Source organism: Anopheles arabiensis, chromosome X (genome assembly GCF_016920715.1).
Source record: "Anopheles arabiensis isolate DONGOLA chromosome X, AaraD3, whole genome shotgun sequence".
Taxonomy (NCBI): Eukaryota; Metazoa; Arthropoda; class Insecta; order Diptera; family Culicidae; genus Anopheles; species Anopheles arabiensis.
Genome location: NC_053519.1, coordinates 7193370 through 7210000, shown reverse-complemented (window position 1 = coordinate 7210000; position 16631 = coordinate 7193370). Strand labels below are relative to the sequence as shown.

Here is a 16631-nt window from a genome sequence, read left to right as displayed (position 1 = left end):
ATACACTTTCTCTCTCTTCTCTCTTTCTCTCTATCTCTATCTCATATAAAACAATCGTTACGGTTGACGGCATCCCCTCCCTATATTAAATATTAATCCCTTATATTAAAGTTACGTAATAGATGGATGACGCCTAGTCAAATTTACTTGATGTGGCTTGCATTTTCCAGCGTTTACATCTTCAATGTGACGTCACAAAACTGGATAATATGTCTCTTATATCGACATCGACCTCTTGTGTGGAGCATGATGTTATGTATTACTTAGTCAATGCTTTATAAAAAAAATAAACATGTACTTATCATCACACATCCTCAATTATTCGAGTCTTGTACTACTAAAGGTCCTATTGCATTATAGGACACCATTCCGCAATTGATTTATCGCAGAAAAATCAGCATAGTAATAAAACGCATCAGAATAGTGGAGCAGAATTGTATGTAAAACATGTGTTTCATTTAAAAAAAATCGTTTTACACTTTGGCAGAGGTAATCTACTTCTTCACAAAATCATTGACATTGGCCCAAAATACCAATACTCTTTTTCGCCGTGGTAAAAGCTGTAAAACGCATCAAAGTGCCAGCTTGTTGAGCGCGTAACTTCAGCAATGAAATTTAAAAAAAATATATCTTCTGCAACACCCTGTAGCAGCGGGCCGCTACATTCAAGCGAGAGTGAAATTGGTGAGCCTTCCCGTTGGGGACGAGCGAACCAAGACACGCTCGGACGAACAATCGCGGCGTGGGCAGGGACAAAGAACCGAACGAAAATGAAAACATACCACCCTCCCCCCCTCCCCCCCCCCTGAGGAGGTGGAAGAGCGTTTACCAAAACATGTTTATTTCGCGTTTCGGTGTCGCGTGTCACACTAAAAACCTTAGCGGGCGCGAAAGGGGGAGGTCTTCTCGCGTCCTTTGGTTGTAACCGTGCAGCATTGCAAAGGGCTTGGGCTCCTTATCGTTCCGTGTTGCAAGATTTGCATCTGACTGTTGAGAAACGTGTCTGTGGCGCGCCGCCTGATTGCGATGATGTCATTGCCGACCGCGCTCAAGAGCCAATTGAGGGACGGATTGGTGTTTGTTTTCTTTTCTTCCGCGAATGCATCCCTCGGTAGGTGATATCATGCGGTTTCGGATGAGGAATGATGTAAGGCACGGGATGAGTCACGCATCAAACACTCACGCAGAAGCGGTCAAGATGGCCAGTGCGCTGTTTGTACATTCCTTTCCGATTTGCTAACTTACGGTCGTACGGAAGCAACAGTGTTCCACCATTTGGGGAGGAGTTGCTTTCTTACAACCTCTCCCCTCAGCCCACCAACCATCCCCAGTTGGAAAGAAACACATTTACTGCCAAAGGGAGGAAAATAAAAATAAAAATAAAAATAAAACCGTTCCCAAAGGGTCAGTTTTGATGGAAGGGTGTGGCGGAACAAAAAAAAAAAAACAAACAAAAAAGGGTGTGCCATCGCCCGGTGGACAGTTACGCTTCAGTCGATGTTCCACCGTGCTTCGCAACGTCACGGTCGCTGCCCAGGAGCAGCATGAAGGGAACGAAAACAATTCCCCAAGAACGATAACCGTACACTGTTGCTCCTGTTCCAACGGGCAACGGGCTGTCGCGCCGTCTAGTCTAACACACTTACCGCGCTTCTCATCCTTCCTTCCTTCTGCTTAGATCTGCCCCATCTCCACTATTCCGAAAGACCGTTTTTTGATATTTTTATCTCCACTCCAGTAGTTGGTCTGCTCTCGAGACCGTTCGGCTCCAGTACCACGAGCTGCAACTGCGCTCGATGCGTTTGTTTAGGGGCGCGTGTTGGAATCGGTTTTGGAAGCTATATTTAGATTGTGGGGCGGTTAGAAAATTCTCCCACGAACACGAGCTCGGCTTTTGGGGGGGGGCCCATTTATTGCCGGCTAGGTGGCCTCTATTCGGGATGTTTTGAAAAAAAAAAAGAAAGAAGAAAAACTAATATCACGCAAAGTGAATTTCAAAACTTGAATATTTATTGCAAAACCATGCGTGCTGCCCCTGCAGAAAAGGGCTGCAGTACACCATGCTTCCCGCCAGATGGCGGTAGCTTGGGTACAAGCGAAGCGATGCAAGCTTTGATGCAAGCTGCATGTCACATACACACTGCGCGTCGCAAAAAAACACCAAACAAATGCTCTGGACGGGCAGAGAGGTTTGCCCCCCCTCCCCCCTACTGTCCGATGGCCGTGCGGCCGTCGTACTTGTCGCGCAGCTGGAGCCAGGTTTCGCCCCCGTACGCGAGCGCGGTCAGCAGCGTCAGCACGCTCGACACCCAGTTGCACACGTACCAGCCGCCGTAGCCCTTGTGCGCGAACAGGACGCCGTACGCGAGCCCGTACAGCGCGACGGTGGCGATCGCCGTGTACCACAGCTCCAGCCGGCGCCAGTCGAGCAGGGGCAGCTGGCCGCGCACGACCGTGCCCGAGCAGTGCCGGTCCCACAGCAGCACGAACGAAATCACGAACGTGTGGCAGAGGGCGAACAGGGTCGTCCACTGTACGCCGTCGTTGTACTGCGGCCGGATCAGGGCCAGCGCACCGATCGTCAGTAGCTTTGCAAAACGAGACAAAAAAAGCCACCATTACACACACACACACACACGGGAAAGCAGCACTCCACCGCACCGTCACTTACCAGCTGGGCCACGCGCAGCCGGTTCCGGATGGCCGTGCGCTCCAGCGTGCACAGGCAGCCCCTCCGCTCCGCTGTGCCGATGGCCGGTACGTCAATCGTGTGCGCGTCCAGCGGCTCCTTCGCGGGGGTCTTGTCCGCCCATTGGCCGGGTACGCTCGGGGGCGTGAGCTGTCCAAAGATGCCCGTCATCCTGCTGGTCCGGGTCACGGTGCAATCTCTACTGGTGCACTGCAGTGAACACTGTTCGGCAATTCGGCAACCGAGCGAGCGCAGCACAGTGAGTGCTGGGAAAAGTAAACACGACGCGCACAAGATGGCGGGTGTGTTTACGTTTTGGTACGCGGGCCGCAATCCGGCACAGGGGTTTGCTTCCGATCGAGGGAGCGGTTTGGGACTGGGGTTTAAAAAAAAAAAATGGCACACAAAATGCATTTCAATTTTGCATTCCAATGCTTGAAGGAAGCTGATTGTGCTGTGCGCACTGCATACATTCAGGCGGTTTTTGCATTAATTACGCCTAAAACTATGCAAATTTCAATGCAAAGCGTACCTTTTGAAGCGATTGGTTTTAATGTTTTTAATTTAACACCACTATAATAACTATTCTTGTTTTAGGGCGTCATTTGTGTCGGTTACTGTTAGCTCGGGGGGGAAACAAATGGGGATTTTTTATCGCCCAATCCGGCCATCATCACGCCCCCCCCCCCCCCCCCATCAAACGGGTCGTGAACGGGAAGTTGGGTACGCTGTTAAAGCGAAAGATACGGATGATAAGAGAAACTTGCACACGGTAATTCACACACACACACACACACACCAATCGTCCAATCTAGGGTGCGTGCTGCACGTGCCAGTACTCAAAGCGATTGAATTAAAAATGAATCAACGGGTGGCGAGATGCACACGAGACGCTGCACCGTGACCAAACCTTTCGCCTGGAAATCGATAAACATATTGTCACATAATTATTGTGACCGGCTGCGCGATGGTGTGTGTGTGTGTGTGTGTGTGTTGATTGCACTTGCGGCGCTACTGGAGCTACATCCATCGATGAACCAGCGCCATCCATCGGTTTATGTGACAATCATCATCATCATCATTATTATCAAGGTTGATACAGGGAGCGGACAGGGAGCGAAACAAATAAACGGGAGGGGGGGGTGGGGGAGGGGTGCACTTGAGAAATTGTTTGCGGGCGCGCCACCGCCGCCGATGCGTTTTGTTGCGATCGATCCAGCCGGGGGCTACGAAGCGCACCGGGCCGTGAACCGAGCCGCATACAAAAGGGTGGATGTTTGGGGGAGGGGGCCAGGATGAAACAGGCCATCCAAAGCGCATCCACCGTGGCGGAACGCGGATCGCTCGATTATTAAAAAAGTTGCCCCTGTGCTGTGGCGCGACGGCTTGCGACGACCGAAGCTCTTGGAGTGGGCCTCCGGTACTTGAAGGTGGCGAAGAGGGGTAGTGGGTGTAGTAAATTGAGTACCGTTTGCGCTACCTTAAAGCTGGATGCTTACAGCTGCGAATGCTGGCACAAAATAGTTCAATTTGTAGCATAATAAAAAATATTAAAAAAAAAAACAAATATAACAATACAGTGTTTTCCAGGGGTTCTCATGGTTGTGGGACATTTCCTTGACTCTTTCTGATTGGAAATCAACTTTATATGATGGTAATTGGATTCTTGGCACCCTTGTTGGACAGGCTCCTCGGAAATTCCTGTTGGATTTGTCCAGCAAGGGTGCTATAGAGTCCAATTCCTATTACAGTAAGTTCATTTCACGTAAGAAGCAGTCAGTAAAGTGCCCCACTGCTATGAGAACTCCTGAAAAACCCTGTAAATATAAATGGAAATAAACAAAAGATTCAGAATCTCCAATAAAACCTTATTCAAATACGGGAAACTCACGTCAAATGTAACATACAATTTATTATTGACTTGGCACACACACACACACACGTTTCCAAACGGTTCAGAATCGTGAGGAAAGGGAGGACTCCGATGGCGGAGGGATGGAGGAACATTAAATGCGTTCTCCGTGCGCCGATGCATTCGAAAGGAGGGTGTGCCGGAATTTTCTAGTCCCCCCCCCCCCCCCCCCCTACTAGTGTGGATGTGTTGACGCGCACTCTCGTTGCATTCTTTCGATTCCCCTTTCCCACAAACTTCGCATTCAGCACCCCTATCTCCCCCCCCCCTCCTCCTAATCGGGTGTGTTTGTCTACGATACGCATATGTTTCCAATCATTTCGTCTCCGTACCGGAATTTTTCGAAGGTTGCACTGGTGAATGCTGGAGTTGCAGGAGAGTGTTACTTTACCGTTTTGTTTTTTCCCCCTAATGTCGTGTGTGTGTGTGCGTGTGCAGCGAAGGAAGAATATTAGATTTAAATAGATTTGTTTTGCAACGGATTTTTGCAGGGTTTCTCGCGCTGAAAAGGAGATTTTATTTGCACACTTATTTTGTACACATTTTGTACCTTTTTTCTGTGAAATTTCCCATCCTGTGCTATAAAAAAAAATCAAAACAAAACAAAAAAAACCGTGCAAAAATTTCTCCACTTAAGAAAAAAAAACCCCTCTCTTCAAAAGGTGTTCAAAATCAAACTTAAACTCAAGATAGGCAAAAAAAAGTAGGACGCAACAACGCTACTATCCGATCGAGAGAGAGAGAGAGAGAGAGAAAAACAAAACAGAGTGCGTTTTAATTAATGACTCATTATCATTATTTCCCCTGCCCCATCGTTGCTTGATTTATATATTTTTTTTTGCTTTACTTCTCACACACTTACCTCACATTCGACCGAGAAAAAAAAAACCCAAAAACCGGCACTTTCATTTTCAACTCACGGCTTTCGATTAAAACCCGCTTCCTGTCCCGTGCGGTTCTCCCGTGGCACGGAAGCCGCGGCCATTTTTCTGCGACCCGCCGAACGATTTCACACCCTGCAGGGCTGCAGCAAAAGAACTGTGTGGTGTAGGTTTATTATTTCTTTTTTTTGTTGTTGTTGTTGGTTTGCTTCGTTTGCTTCGTTCGTTTCTTACGGTATTAATTTGCGGCCCGTTTTAGTTTATTGTTTTCTGTTGTTGTTGTTGTTTTTGTTTCGCATTTTCTCGTTGCGTTGTGAGATGAGCTAATGCCTCACACTGCGGCTTACAATTTCCTGCTTGTTAATGTCGCGTTTTGTTTTGTTTTTTTTTTGTAAATCGATTATTCCCTCCCTCACTAAATCTGTGCGGCGTTAATGTGATAGCGAAGCCATCTTACAAAAAAAAAAAAACAAAAAACAAAATGGTTTCTTAAGCAAAAATTAATCGGTACCTAACGAGCGAATAGATAAATACTTTTAAATAAGCGTTGCTAGGGCACTGAAACAAAGCACAAATAACACACACAAAGAACCAAAACAAAAAAAAACACACCCATAAGGGCAACTCATCATAAACGGTTGTGAGTGTAGTTTGCTTCCCGTGTGTGGTTTTCGCTTTCTTCCTTGTCCATGCAACCAAATCATAATAAAGTAATGCTTTCCTATCGGCACTTGTACAGTTTCCGTTTTTGTTTTGAATTGCAGCACCGAAAGATTGTGTGCCTCCTTGCGCTCCGATCCGATGTTTTACAGGCGCACTTTTATGTGATTGTTTAGCCCGGTACTGCACACGCAAAACAATGGAAATCTTTCAAAAAAACGAGAAAGAGAGTGAGAGAAAATAAACAGAAGAAGAAGAAGAAGAAGGGTAAAAAGACGTACAATGGAAACGATACATACAAAACGCAGACAAGCGCATCAGCGGAAGCACTTGTAAGCGCCGGCACTATCCCGGTTTTGCCCCAGCACCGACAAATGACAGGAAAGAAAGGAACAAAAAAGAGACAGCAACCGGGGGCAGAAAAAAAAAACAAGATTGTGTACAGAAATTTGGAAGCAAATAAACTACGCACTAGCGCAACGCGACGTTGTGTGCGTGCATGCATACGGATCGAAATAAAACGAAAACTATCTCTAAAGGGCGTGTTTGTGTGTGTGTGTGTGTGTGTGTCTGGTTTTGTTTTGTGCTTTCGTGTGCGCCTGCGGACGAAGGAAGCCGAACGCAGATAAAGCGGACGGCGTTGACCGCGGTAATTAAAAAGGAAACACCGAAGCGCAAAGCGAAAGTGAAACAAATGCTGCTGCGGTGCTTGTTTACAGCGTCCGGTTCACGCGCTTAGCCGCACTGTGTCTCGCTGTTGAAGGTGCGAACCCTGCTACGCACTGCCACTACACGCTCTGGTCTGGTAAGGGTACATCTTATACACAAGAGAAAGAAACGTAAATGTATATATGTTTTTATATATAATAATAATCTTACAACTATTTATGTATAGTAGCGCCTAATGGGTTTTTTTGCGTGACTGGGTCGACTTCCCCCCAATGGGGCGCTTTCGGGGGTTTTGCTGGCTTTTGCTGGCTGCCTGCTGATGCTGGGTGCCATATTCATCCAAGTGTCCCCGGGCCTGTGACTGTAGGTCTCGCTGTATGTACCGTAGTCCCGTGGCCTCTTCTTTTCTGGGACGGGTGTTACCTCGGGAGTCGTTAACCAGCAAAAGCAAGTGTCGCCCACCCGCAGGGGGAGCGTGCAGGTGCGGGCATTTACACGCCGGCCGATCGGTGCTCCACGTACAGGAAGTACGTGCCGGCCGTGTACGCCAGGAAGTTAAACAAACCAAACACCTGCAACGAGGGTGGGAGCTGCTTAGGAACTGCTCGTGGCGGGACGTGTAAAACCAAGACTACTTACGCCAGCGGCAATGTTGGAGCCACGGCCATGCCCGTACAGATTCGACCAGGACGCCAGCTGCACGATGAACGCGATGAAGTAGAGCAGGGTGGCAATGCCCGTGTTGATCAACTCCTGCAACATGCAACAAAGCGGATAGGGAGGTTAGGACCACCAGTGAGGAGTTACCTCCACCAGCACTCACCGTCAGTATCCAGTTGATGGGCAGGTTGAGGACCTCGCGGATGCCGAGCAGGTACACGAACGTCCAGAGCAGCGTCGCGATGAAGAAGGTGACGACCACGAACAGGAAGAAGTGGGTGCCACCGATCAGGGCGGGCGACGCGCACGCCATACAGATGATACCGAAAACCTGCGTATGTGTGAGAGAGAGAGAGCACAACAAACATATGAAACAATTCTATTGGAGCATCCAGCATGCATGGTCTGTGAAAGGTGAAGTTGGTTGAGGCATTTGGAGGTCTATTTGGTCATTCCAGCATCGTGTCACCAGATGGTACCGCACAAAAGTCAATTGCCTGGGGGGAGAGGGCGTTTGAGCTGTTCCAACCGAATTCCAATTGCCTGCCAGCTTGCCAATTGAGTCGCCTATGCATCAGACGATGAAGTCAGCGGTGGTGTCAGCGAAAAAAAAACAAACATAACCATACTCCTCCGCGAATCTCCAATCCAATCCCAAACAAAATGGTCGTCTCCGGAGAAGATGTCAGCACTAGCGTGTTACGGCGACCACACGCTCCATAAAAAGAGGCATACGATGAGCAGGCTGATCGACGAGCGGAAGTATACCGTATCCCGGGCTTGGCCATATATCGGCAGTTAAATTCAGGTGCTCCACACCTTTGGACGTGAGCAACAGTGTGCCAGTGTGTGATACTTCCAGCCAGTACAGTCCCGTAGTATGGTTGGAGGTGCGTACTTAGTCCAGTGAAGGGGCCCCACACATAAATTACTGTCCGCAAGGTCCGCAGGTGTTCGGGAGCAGTCATGACTAATTAGCAGGCAGGGCACACACACACACACACACCCAGCGTCCCCAACAAGGTGCTAACTATGTCGGCATGGCAAACCAAAAGAAAAAAAAAAAGACTCACGTTGACAGCTTCGCAACGTCGCACGCCGGACGGTTACCAAATCGGTATCCCACACAGCACCCCACAAAGCCCCGATTTTGGGAATCCAGCTGATAACGTTCCAGGAAATGAGGTGTCAGACCTGTGCTTAATGCGCACACCGCGCTTCCCGCATTCCCGCATTTCCCGATCAATCATCGCCTAGTTGTTGTTGCAAGGCAAACAGAGTGCTAGGTGTGTGTGTATGTGTGTGTGTGCTCGTAGCATATAGTAAGTGATGACGAGGTCACATCGCAAACTGACAGGTGTGTGTGTGTGTGTGCGTGATGCATTTTGAACCAAACCATCAGACAACAGCACCGAGCGGGCGAGCGACTTTTACGGCTTTTGGGCGATAGAAATGGGACTGGACGTGACCGAAAAAGGCTGCACCGCGTGCAGTTAGAAGCGGGATTTATTACTGAAGCATCCAGCATACCAGCACACGCACACATACGAGCAGCTCATGCCACCCACGCGGAACGTGCGAAGACAGCATTACAGCGCCCGCTGTTGGGGGGTGTTTTCGTGCGCTCGCGCTTGCGTTGCGCAAGGAGGGGCTAGCTGGCGGATGACTAACTGTGCCGGGGGCCCTCAGTTAGCACATTCAGTGTTCCGGGGTAGTTTTTCTCACGTTGCATTGAACGATTTTGGTGTTTTGAGCCGTGCTGGACTACGTTGAGTGTGATTGTGGCACTCAATCGGCTCACAGTCGACTGTATGCACGAACGCCTTGCGGCAGAATCGACGGCTCTTTGGGAGTTGTTGGAACTTACTACAGAGTTACGGCTCAAGACGTGATCTAGGCGTTGAAGTTGTTTAGCTCAGATTTTATCTTGCAAGCTCTGGCAACTTCTTTTGCGGAGGTTTTCATCTCACCTTATGAGCTGATACCCGCAGATACCGAGATCTATACGGAGGCATTTCTGGCAAGCTAATCAAACCGCTGCAGTCCAGGAATTCGCAGGTGTCGCTCAGGCATTGGGGGCATTGTTGGAACGGTCCAGCATTCTTCCTTATCTTGCGGCCAGACACATTTTGCCGAAAACCGTTATCAAAACTGCCATATCGTCCGCCCCTTCTCCTCCCCCCCCCACCCCCAGGTCGTCCCCAGTTTCTGGCTCTACTTCTTGCGCGACTTCAGGAAAGACACTTGGGGCACTGCCACTCACACCAGCTGGGGACGGCTTACGACGGTTTCAACGCAGGCTCTGGGGAGGGTCGTCGCCCGCCGCATGGAGGGAGAAAGTTTTTCTTCCTCTGTCCCACCCTTCCCTCCCCCCCCCCTCGCTATCCCTTTTGCGGGTGTTTGTGTCGTCGTCGTGCACAGCACCCGAGGTTTCCAGTGTTTCCAGCGCAGTACATCGACCTGGTTCCCGCCTGGGTGCGCTTACTGCGATCCGAGGAGGAAGAAGAAGAAGACAAGCCGTTTAGCCCACTTTCTTTGCCGACCGTGAGTGAAGGGGGGGGGGGGTGGGGGGAGAAGGTTGTCCCCATGAACCACCACCGAGACGGATACAAAAAAAAAAGAAAGAGCGCTCGATCCTAAGCCCAAACAGTCGCCCGCAACCAAAGCTGGCGCGTTGTGCCGCTCGCAGCAAGAAAGGGTTTTCAGTATCCATGGGGAAGAGGGGCAAATAAGGGGAAGGGAAAATTTGTTTGACACGTTTCCCGCATCTTCCGTCATCGTTCAGTTGTTTTTTTTGTGTGACGCGGAGAGCCGTTTTCGATTTTGTTTTGGATCCGCCGTTTTCGTTGCGCCGTCGCTCGCAATGCAACGATGCCTGCCTGGTGGATTTTTTTGTTTTCATTATTTTGGAGTTGTTTCACCCACCCCGTCCTCACACCTGTGTGTGTGTGGCAGAAGTGTGATAAGGCAGGTCACACACGCGTACAGTGCGTTGCTCCAAGAAAAAGGGTTGGAAGTAGATAAATGATAAAAAAAAATAATATGGCTGCATGTGTATCTCTCCCAGGCATTGGTGTACTGGTGGGTTGGAAGGTAAACGTATGGGCACGCACAGTATGATTACCATAGCAAACCTCATATGACCCTTGCTTTTCCACGCTTTCCCACACAGATATGTGTGAGTATGTGTTTGTGTGTCCACATAATGATTTGGTGGAGCTGGGGGAGATCGGCATACCATAATGTCTCCCAGCAGGCCCCAAGAACCCGTGTGACACATTTCAAAAGCACAACGGCATAGCAACAACGACAAAATAAAAAGAGAAAGATATTAGAAGGCGTAAAGGCCTAAACTCCATGTACGCCGACGGAGACGGGCGAAAACGGGCGCTAGAGAGTGTTGGGGAGCTACAAAACCTGTTTCCCTACACGCTAGGCTCCGTGCATTTTTATTTTTTCGTTCCACCAGTTTCGTACCCCCCCCCCCCCCGATTCTTGCTCTCGATCGCCAGATCCAGACGTGTTGCTACGGCACACGCCACAGCAGCGTTGGGCCCGTTCTGGAATAGGGTCACGGCGGCACTATTACCCTGGCGTTCCCGTTAGAATGCTTGAGCTGACCGAGTTGCTGGCGGCGGATGCGTAGCTGCGTAAAGCATTGGGAGATGCCAGGGTGACAGGGTACGATGTGGCCCAAGACACACTGAGAAGACAGGGGAAGATACACCAGAAGCTCCCACTGGGTCCACCTTATTCTTTTATATGGACTCCCTGTTAACTTCTTTAACCTTTAGCGCGTACAATTAATCCCTCGCAGGTGGGGCCAAACGACCCACACCCCTCCAAAAGCCCCGGTTGCAGTGTGTCACAGAATGTGGCTGGCTGTGCAGCAGCTGTTGCAAGGCAAATCGCTGTCGCTGCGTTTTAAGAGATGCTTTATGGAGCGTGAACGAGTCATCGGTTCTGTGCCATTGCCCACAGACCCCGCCCAAGGCCGCCCAACCTCCGCACACGTTCGCTCTTGGACGCCCCATAGAAACGGAGCTTAGAACATCTTGTGCGATTTAGACGCCTATTCGCAACGGTTTCGTGTGGGAGTGCGCGAGTTGGTGTGATGACTTTACAGCATGCTGTTTCGTTGGAACACAACAAAAAAAAAACAAACAAACAAACAGCTTGTCTAGCTGCGGTTTCGTATTCCCCAGGTTCTTGGGCACCCAAGTGCTGGAAAGCTTGTGCAGTGCGCCAACGCGACCACTTCACGGTCTTATTCAAGCTGCCAGCGGCGATGCGATACGATTGATGAACAGTTCTCTAGAAAAAAGGGGGAGAAAAAACTGAAATCATCGGTGTTTACATCACGGAGCACGCATTCCATCCGAAGCTACGGCCGGAAACCCCAGCAAGATGAGCGTGCAGTAGCGTCGAACAGCTCCGTGGAGTGTTTTAGGTACTCTCCACACACAGGCAAAGATCGCTTGACCGCTAGCGAAGATCGAAATCAAAACAAAACCGGGCTCAAAACACGGAGAGAGATAGCGTATGAGCAGCCCTAAGAGAAAGCCTCAGCGTGGCTTCACGTCTCAAACTGGAGTTGGGAATGGGGATAATTTATCGCAAGTAGAGTCACCTTGGTATGCTGCTCCTCCGGGAGAGATCAGGCAGGTACTCCACGGTGGGAAAGTGGGTTCATCCGATGGGAGATGAGGCAGCGTCGAGCACGCATGTGCAACGCCCAATAAGCGACTCAAGAGACGTGGTACTGTGGGGACGTGTCGTATCGTAACCCGTATCGATCGGATAGACGATCCTCCTCGATTAAGGTGGGTTAAAAGAAAGAACACGAGTGAGAGAGAGAGAGGGAGAGAGTGATAGAGGAGGCAGGCGACGGGACAGAATGTTGCACGACCAGTTTTGGGAAAAAGGGGGATGACCACGCAGCCGAGGTACGAGGTTAATGTGTTTTAGATAGCCATGGGAAGCCTTGATGTCCAGGCGGGCTCCCTCTAGTCGACCAGCAAAACTATCTTTTCTCCCAAGTGTGTGCGTATGTTCGTGTGTCTGGTTTGTTCCATTTTGTATATCCCCAGAACTGAAAGAACTTTTACTGGGGTGGAATTTCCTGATGACCCGTGGGTGTGTGTGCAGGTGTTGCAGGAACTTCTAGAGGAGGAGCCTTGCAGAGTCTCCCTTACTATCAGCTACACACACACACACACACGGGCACACATACTCGGACAACAATGATGAGTTTGAAGAGTTTGCTGTCCCGATAAGCTGCAGGTGTGTTGCAGGTCAAGATGACACCCCTCTTTCCGGATTTTATCGATAGACAAACAGTGGGCAAGCAAGCAGGAACGTCAAGTGTCAAAGCAAAGGTTTCACTGTCAGCACGAAGCTGGGGCATAATGGACACCGTAACTAGTGCTCAGTAAAACGAGCTCTTGAAAAGCATGAAATGGATATCATTTCTTTGGTGGTTTGGAAACATGTGTCTTACATTTCCCAAATTTCTTCAGAAATGAAGTTTTCTATTTTTCAATTCTCAAATATTTGTAGGCAATGACTGGTGTTGTTGAAGACTTCAAGAATTAAAGACATCAGATAATGCTTCAATTAAGGAAATTGGGACGACTTCTTTTGACAGATGTCGTACCGAAAAAAGTTGTTGTTGTCATACGCAGTCCAATGCAAGTGGATCATTATTTTCTTTTGGTGACATTTAACTGCTGATCGAATTGATTTGGAAGTAAGAAACAAACCCCAGTTACTGTAATGATTACTTGTGTTCTATGTGCAATAATTACTGCTATCTCTGGATTTCGCGTCATACAAAGGAACAGTTCTATCTCTTCATGAAATGGTTCAGCTAGTTAATAGAATCCTTCAATTCGTCAAGAATCGCAATCATACTGGGCTGGCATCTGTCAACAGAAAATGAGAAGTTATGAAAGTTTTCTTTTCAAATTTTACTGTTTTATGTACTATGTTTAATGGCAACTACACGGCAGGATTTGTTTAGTTCATCATGTACTCAGTTGGATACCTCACGAAAACTATTCGAAATGATTTATGTATTTTTTTTTGGAAAACAACATTCCGGATCACTCGTTATCACTTCCGAGCTGTTGATGTCGATTATCACAGTTGTACGCAAACAACCACATTTCGATTGCTAACGTCCCTTATCTTCGGATGAGCGATTCCATTATATGATTGCTAAGTTCAACAGTGTATGCTTGCAATATTTCACTATCGATTTGCAAGATTCCCGCTTTTGATTGTTCCGCTGTATGATTCCTGAAGCCCTGGATATAGATTATTGAAGCATTATTTTTATAGAGACATCTAGAAGATTTTAATTTTCAAGTGTCATGCTCTACCAACTTCTTAAACTCCTCCAATACCGAATTAAAGTATTTAAAGAAGAAGAAGAAAGATATTAGTAAGACTTCAATGACTTTGGAAATTAAAGATTGGAATGATTTTGGACATTGGACATTGGGATGTTAGGGATAATGGACAGGATCTAAGTCTGATAGGCCCATTCCATGTGTCATCCTGTACCTACTTCTTAAATTCCTCCAATACCGCAAATTCCAAGATATTAGTAAGACTTCAATGACTTTGGAAATTAAAGATTGGAATGCTTTTGGACATTGGGCATTGCTAAGAATAATGGACAGGATCTAATTCTGATAGGTCCTTTCCATGTGTCATGCTGTACCTATTATTAAACTCCTCCAATACCGCAAATTCTAAGTCAGACTTCAATGACTTTGGAAATTAAAGATCGGAATGCTATTGGACATTGAGCATTGGGATGTTAGGGATAATGGACAAGATCTAAGTCTTATAGGCCTTTTCCATGTGTCATCCTGTACCAACTTCTTAAACTCTTCCAATACGGTAAATTCAAAGATATTAGTAAGACTTCAATGACTTTGGAAATTAAAGATCGGAATGCTATTGGACATTGAGCATTGGGATGTTAGGGATAATGGACAAGATCTAAGTCTGATAGGCCCTTTCCATGTGTCATCCTGTACCTACTTCTTAAACTCCTCCAATGCCGCAAATTCTAAGATATTAGTCAGACCCACAGTTAGAACACTTAAACATAGTTGTTAGGCACGTCCATGGCCATATTGCCCCGCGCTGCCCCACACTCGATTTGTGTCCTGCAAATCGGCCGGAGAATGCGTTCCAGCCCACCAGTGTGTACATTCCAAGTGTGTGTGTGTGTTTGCGTCGTACACCTTTCCCATTCCCACAACTAGAACAGGCTCGAATCTCGGTTCACGTCCACGTCCACTCACCGGCAGAACCGGTGTGGCCTGCGCTAACGAGGCTAGGCAGTTGCACAGTAGTGGCAACATTCCCAGCGTCGGCGCACACACACACACCCCGGCCACCTCTAGGACTAGACATTTGCGCAATTGCGCCCGTCAACCGGTGGCTCAAACAGCCACCAACGCCTGACTGGGAGGCCACACACCAGCACACAGCAAGTGTCACACAGCTGTACGATTTCGTTGCGGAGGGTCGGGGTCGTGTAGCGCAATGTAGCACAATTAGATACAGCGGAGGGTGTGGGTGCTCCGTTTAGGCCTGCGCGTGTGTGTGTTGCTGGTTCCCCGAAGGGGGAGGGAGACGACGAACCTGCTGGTTGAGCAATCTCGGGGAAGGCGGGTTGCTGCTGCCGTACATACTTCATATCAAAATCGCCCATTGTGTTGTGGTTTGTTGGGCGGGCAAAAACCGCACGACCAACACCTCGTCCAAAATCATCCAACCAACGCCAAACCTCAACCACAGGTTCCCGAAGGTTCGCGCGTTATGGTTGCCTTTTTTTTTGTCTTCATTGGTTTATCTAATCTTATCGTTTGCCCGGTCGGTCGATGTTGCGAGCTGAGCTTTCGGGGGACCCGGTACACCCTCTTGCAACTGGCCGCTCCTGTGCGAAAAAAACAAAGGAGATAGAGAGTGTCACTTACCACCTGTACGATCTTCAGGATGCCCGGGATGGTGATGAAGTACTGCGTGTTGAACTTGAGCCAGTTAAGGTTGGACTCCGGTTTGGCCTGCGCCTGGCCCGGGGCCGGCGTGGCGGCCGGGCTGGCGGCCGTGCGGTTCGGTGTCTCCACCGTCACTACCGTTTCGGCCATCATTGTTCTGTGCTTGCTGTTGGCGGGGTGGAGTGATGCACTTGGCCGCCTCTTCCAACTCTCTCGCTAGCGGTAAGCCGGTTGACAGAATCGCGTTTTGTCAGAAAAAACAAAACCAACGGGTTGGCCAACAGGGGGTTTCTATTTTTGACACAGCACGTTGTCGATTTCCTTCTTTACACACACACACACATGCACACACACACACACACACACACACAAGCACGTACACACAGTTCCTTCCTATTCCCGTGTGATCTTGATCGGGGTTCGCTCGCACCCGCTTGCACCCTGCAACACTCGCCCGGCAACAGCTCTTCGGGGCCTGGGGCTTGGGAAAATACTGTCACGCACGACACGCCTGGCGGCCTGGTGTGTTGATACGGTCGTACGGGATTAAATGGCCCAATTTGGTCGGGTGAAAGTTACGCGGGCCAGCTCCGATCACAGGACGGCTCGCCGCGCGGTTCCTCGCTTCAGCCGGCAGAGAGTCGCCGGACGGACGGAAATTGTTGATGGCTCGAGGCTGGGACTGATTGCAGGTCTACACACACACACACACCAACACCAACACCTGCGTGTGTACGATGACTGGGCTGATTGGTGCGTCTGCGTCGACGATAACGATAAACCTGCACAACACGTTGCCGTATCCGTTGCAGTTTGAAACAAAACCGCACACACACACAAACACAGAAAGGGCCAAACCCTGGCAGAGCCAAACACAACCACTCGGTAGGACGTTACGCGTAGTAATAAGGTGTGTTGATCTGTCGGCGCGAACGCGAACTACCTGTCTGGCTGGTTGGTTGGCTCTCTCTCTCTCTCTCTCTCTCTCTCTCTTTCTCGGTCCCGTACGCTGTTAGGGTACGCGTACGCTCTCACCAGATGTGTCAGCATTTAGCGGTTAGCACTATATATCAATTTTTACAGCTGTTAGATTGCTCTCAATAACGTACCACTGGAGGAAAATTGTAAAGTCTGTTTGTAAA

General features: G+C 48.9%; 3 protein-coding genes across 3 annotated transcripts in view; all 3 read right to left on the bottom strand.

Moving 5' to 3' along the window:
• The window catches only part of LOC120906206, an 8462-nt gene extending 6655 nt beyond the window's left edge, over positions 1 to 1807 (bottom strand). The window contains exon 1 of the mRNA XM_040317713.1: positions 1647 to 1807. The gene's annotated coding sequence lies outside the window, so the exon portion shown is untranslated. The remainder of the gene's footprint in view (positions 1 to 1646) is intronic.
• A 181-nt stretch (positions 1808 to 1988) lies between these two features.
• LOC120906205 lies at positions 1989 to 3039 on the bottom strand. The gene is made up of 2 exons (XM_040317711.1): positions 2672 to 3039; positions 1989 to 2588 (listed from the first exon to the last, which is right to left on the bottom strand). Exons 1-2 carry the CDS (start codon positions 2858 to 2860, stop codon positions 2208 to 2210), a joined length of 570 nt encoding a protein of 189 aa, XP_040173645.1. The 5' UTR covers positions 2861 to 3039; the 3' UTR covers positions 1989 to 2207.
• Positions 3040 to 5785: 2746 nt separating this feature from the next.
• LOC120906282 (CKLF-like MARVEL transmembrane domain-containing protein 4) lies at positions 5786 to 16410 on the bottom strand. The gene is made up of 4 exons (XM_040317831.1): positions 15469 to 16410; positions 7635 to 7802; positions 7451 to 7564; positions 5786 to 7383 (listed from the first exon to the last, which is right to left on the bottom strand). Exons 1-4 carry the CDS (start codon positions 15640 to 15642, stop codon positions 7303 to 7305), a joined length of 537 nt encoding a protein of 178 aa, XP_040173765.1. The 5' UTR covers positions 15643 to 16410; the 3' UTR covers positions 5786 to 7302.
• Between the last annotated feature and the right edge of the window lie 221 nt (positions 16411 to 16631).

What these genes read in the sequence shown, in the direction of transcription:
- LOC120906205 (XM_040317711.1), bottom strand. Translation starts at nt 2,860, where the DNA reads ATGACGGGCATCTTTGGACAGCTCACGCCCCCGAGCGTACCCGGCCAA. An exon ending in GGCTGCGCGTGGCCCAGCTG is followed by an intron (nt 2,589 to 2,671) that starts GTAAGTGACGGT and finishes CGTTTTGCAAAG; the next exon opens with CTACTGACGATCGGTGCGCT.
- LOC120906282 (XM_040317831.1), bottom strand. Translation starts at nt 15,642, where the DNA reads ATGATGGCCGAAACGGTAGTGACGGTGGAGACACCGAACCGCACGGCC. An exon ending in TCCTGAAGATCGTACAGGTG is followed by an intron (nt 7,803 to 15,468) that starts GTAAGTGACACT and finishes ACACATACGCAG; the next exon opens with GTTTTCGGTATCATCTGTAT. An exon ending in CCATCAACTGGATACTGACG is followed by an intron (nt 7,565 to 7,634) that starts GTGAGTGCTGGT and finishes TGCATGTTGCAG; the next exon opens with GAGTTGATCAACACGGGCAT.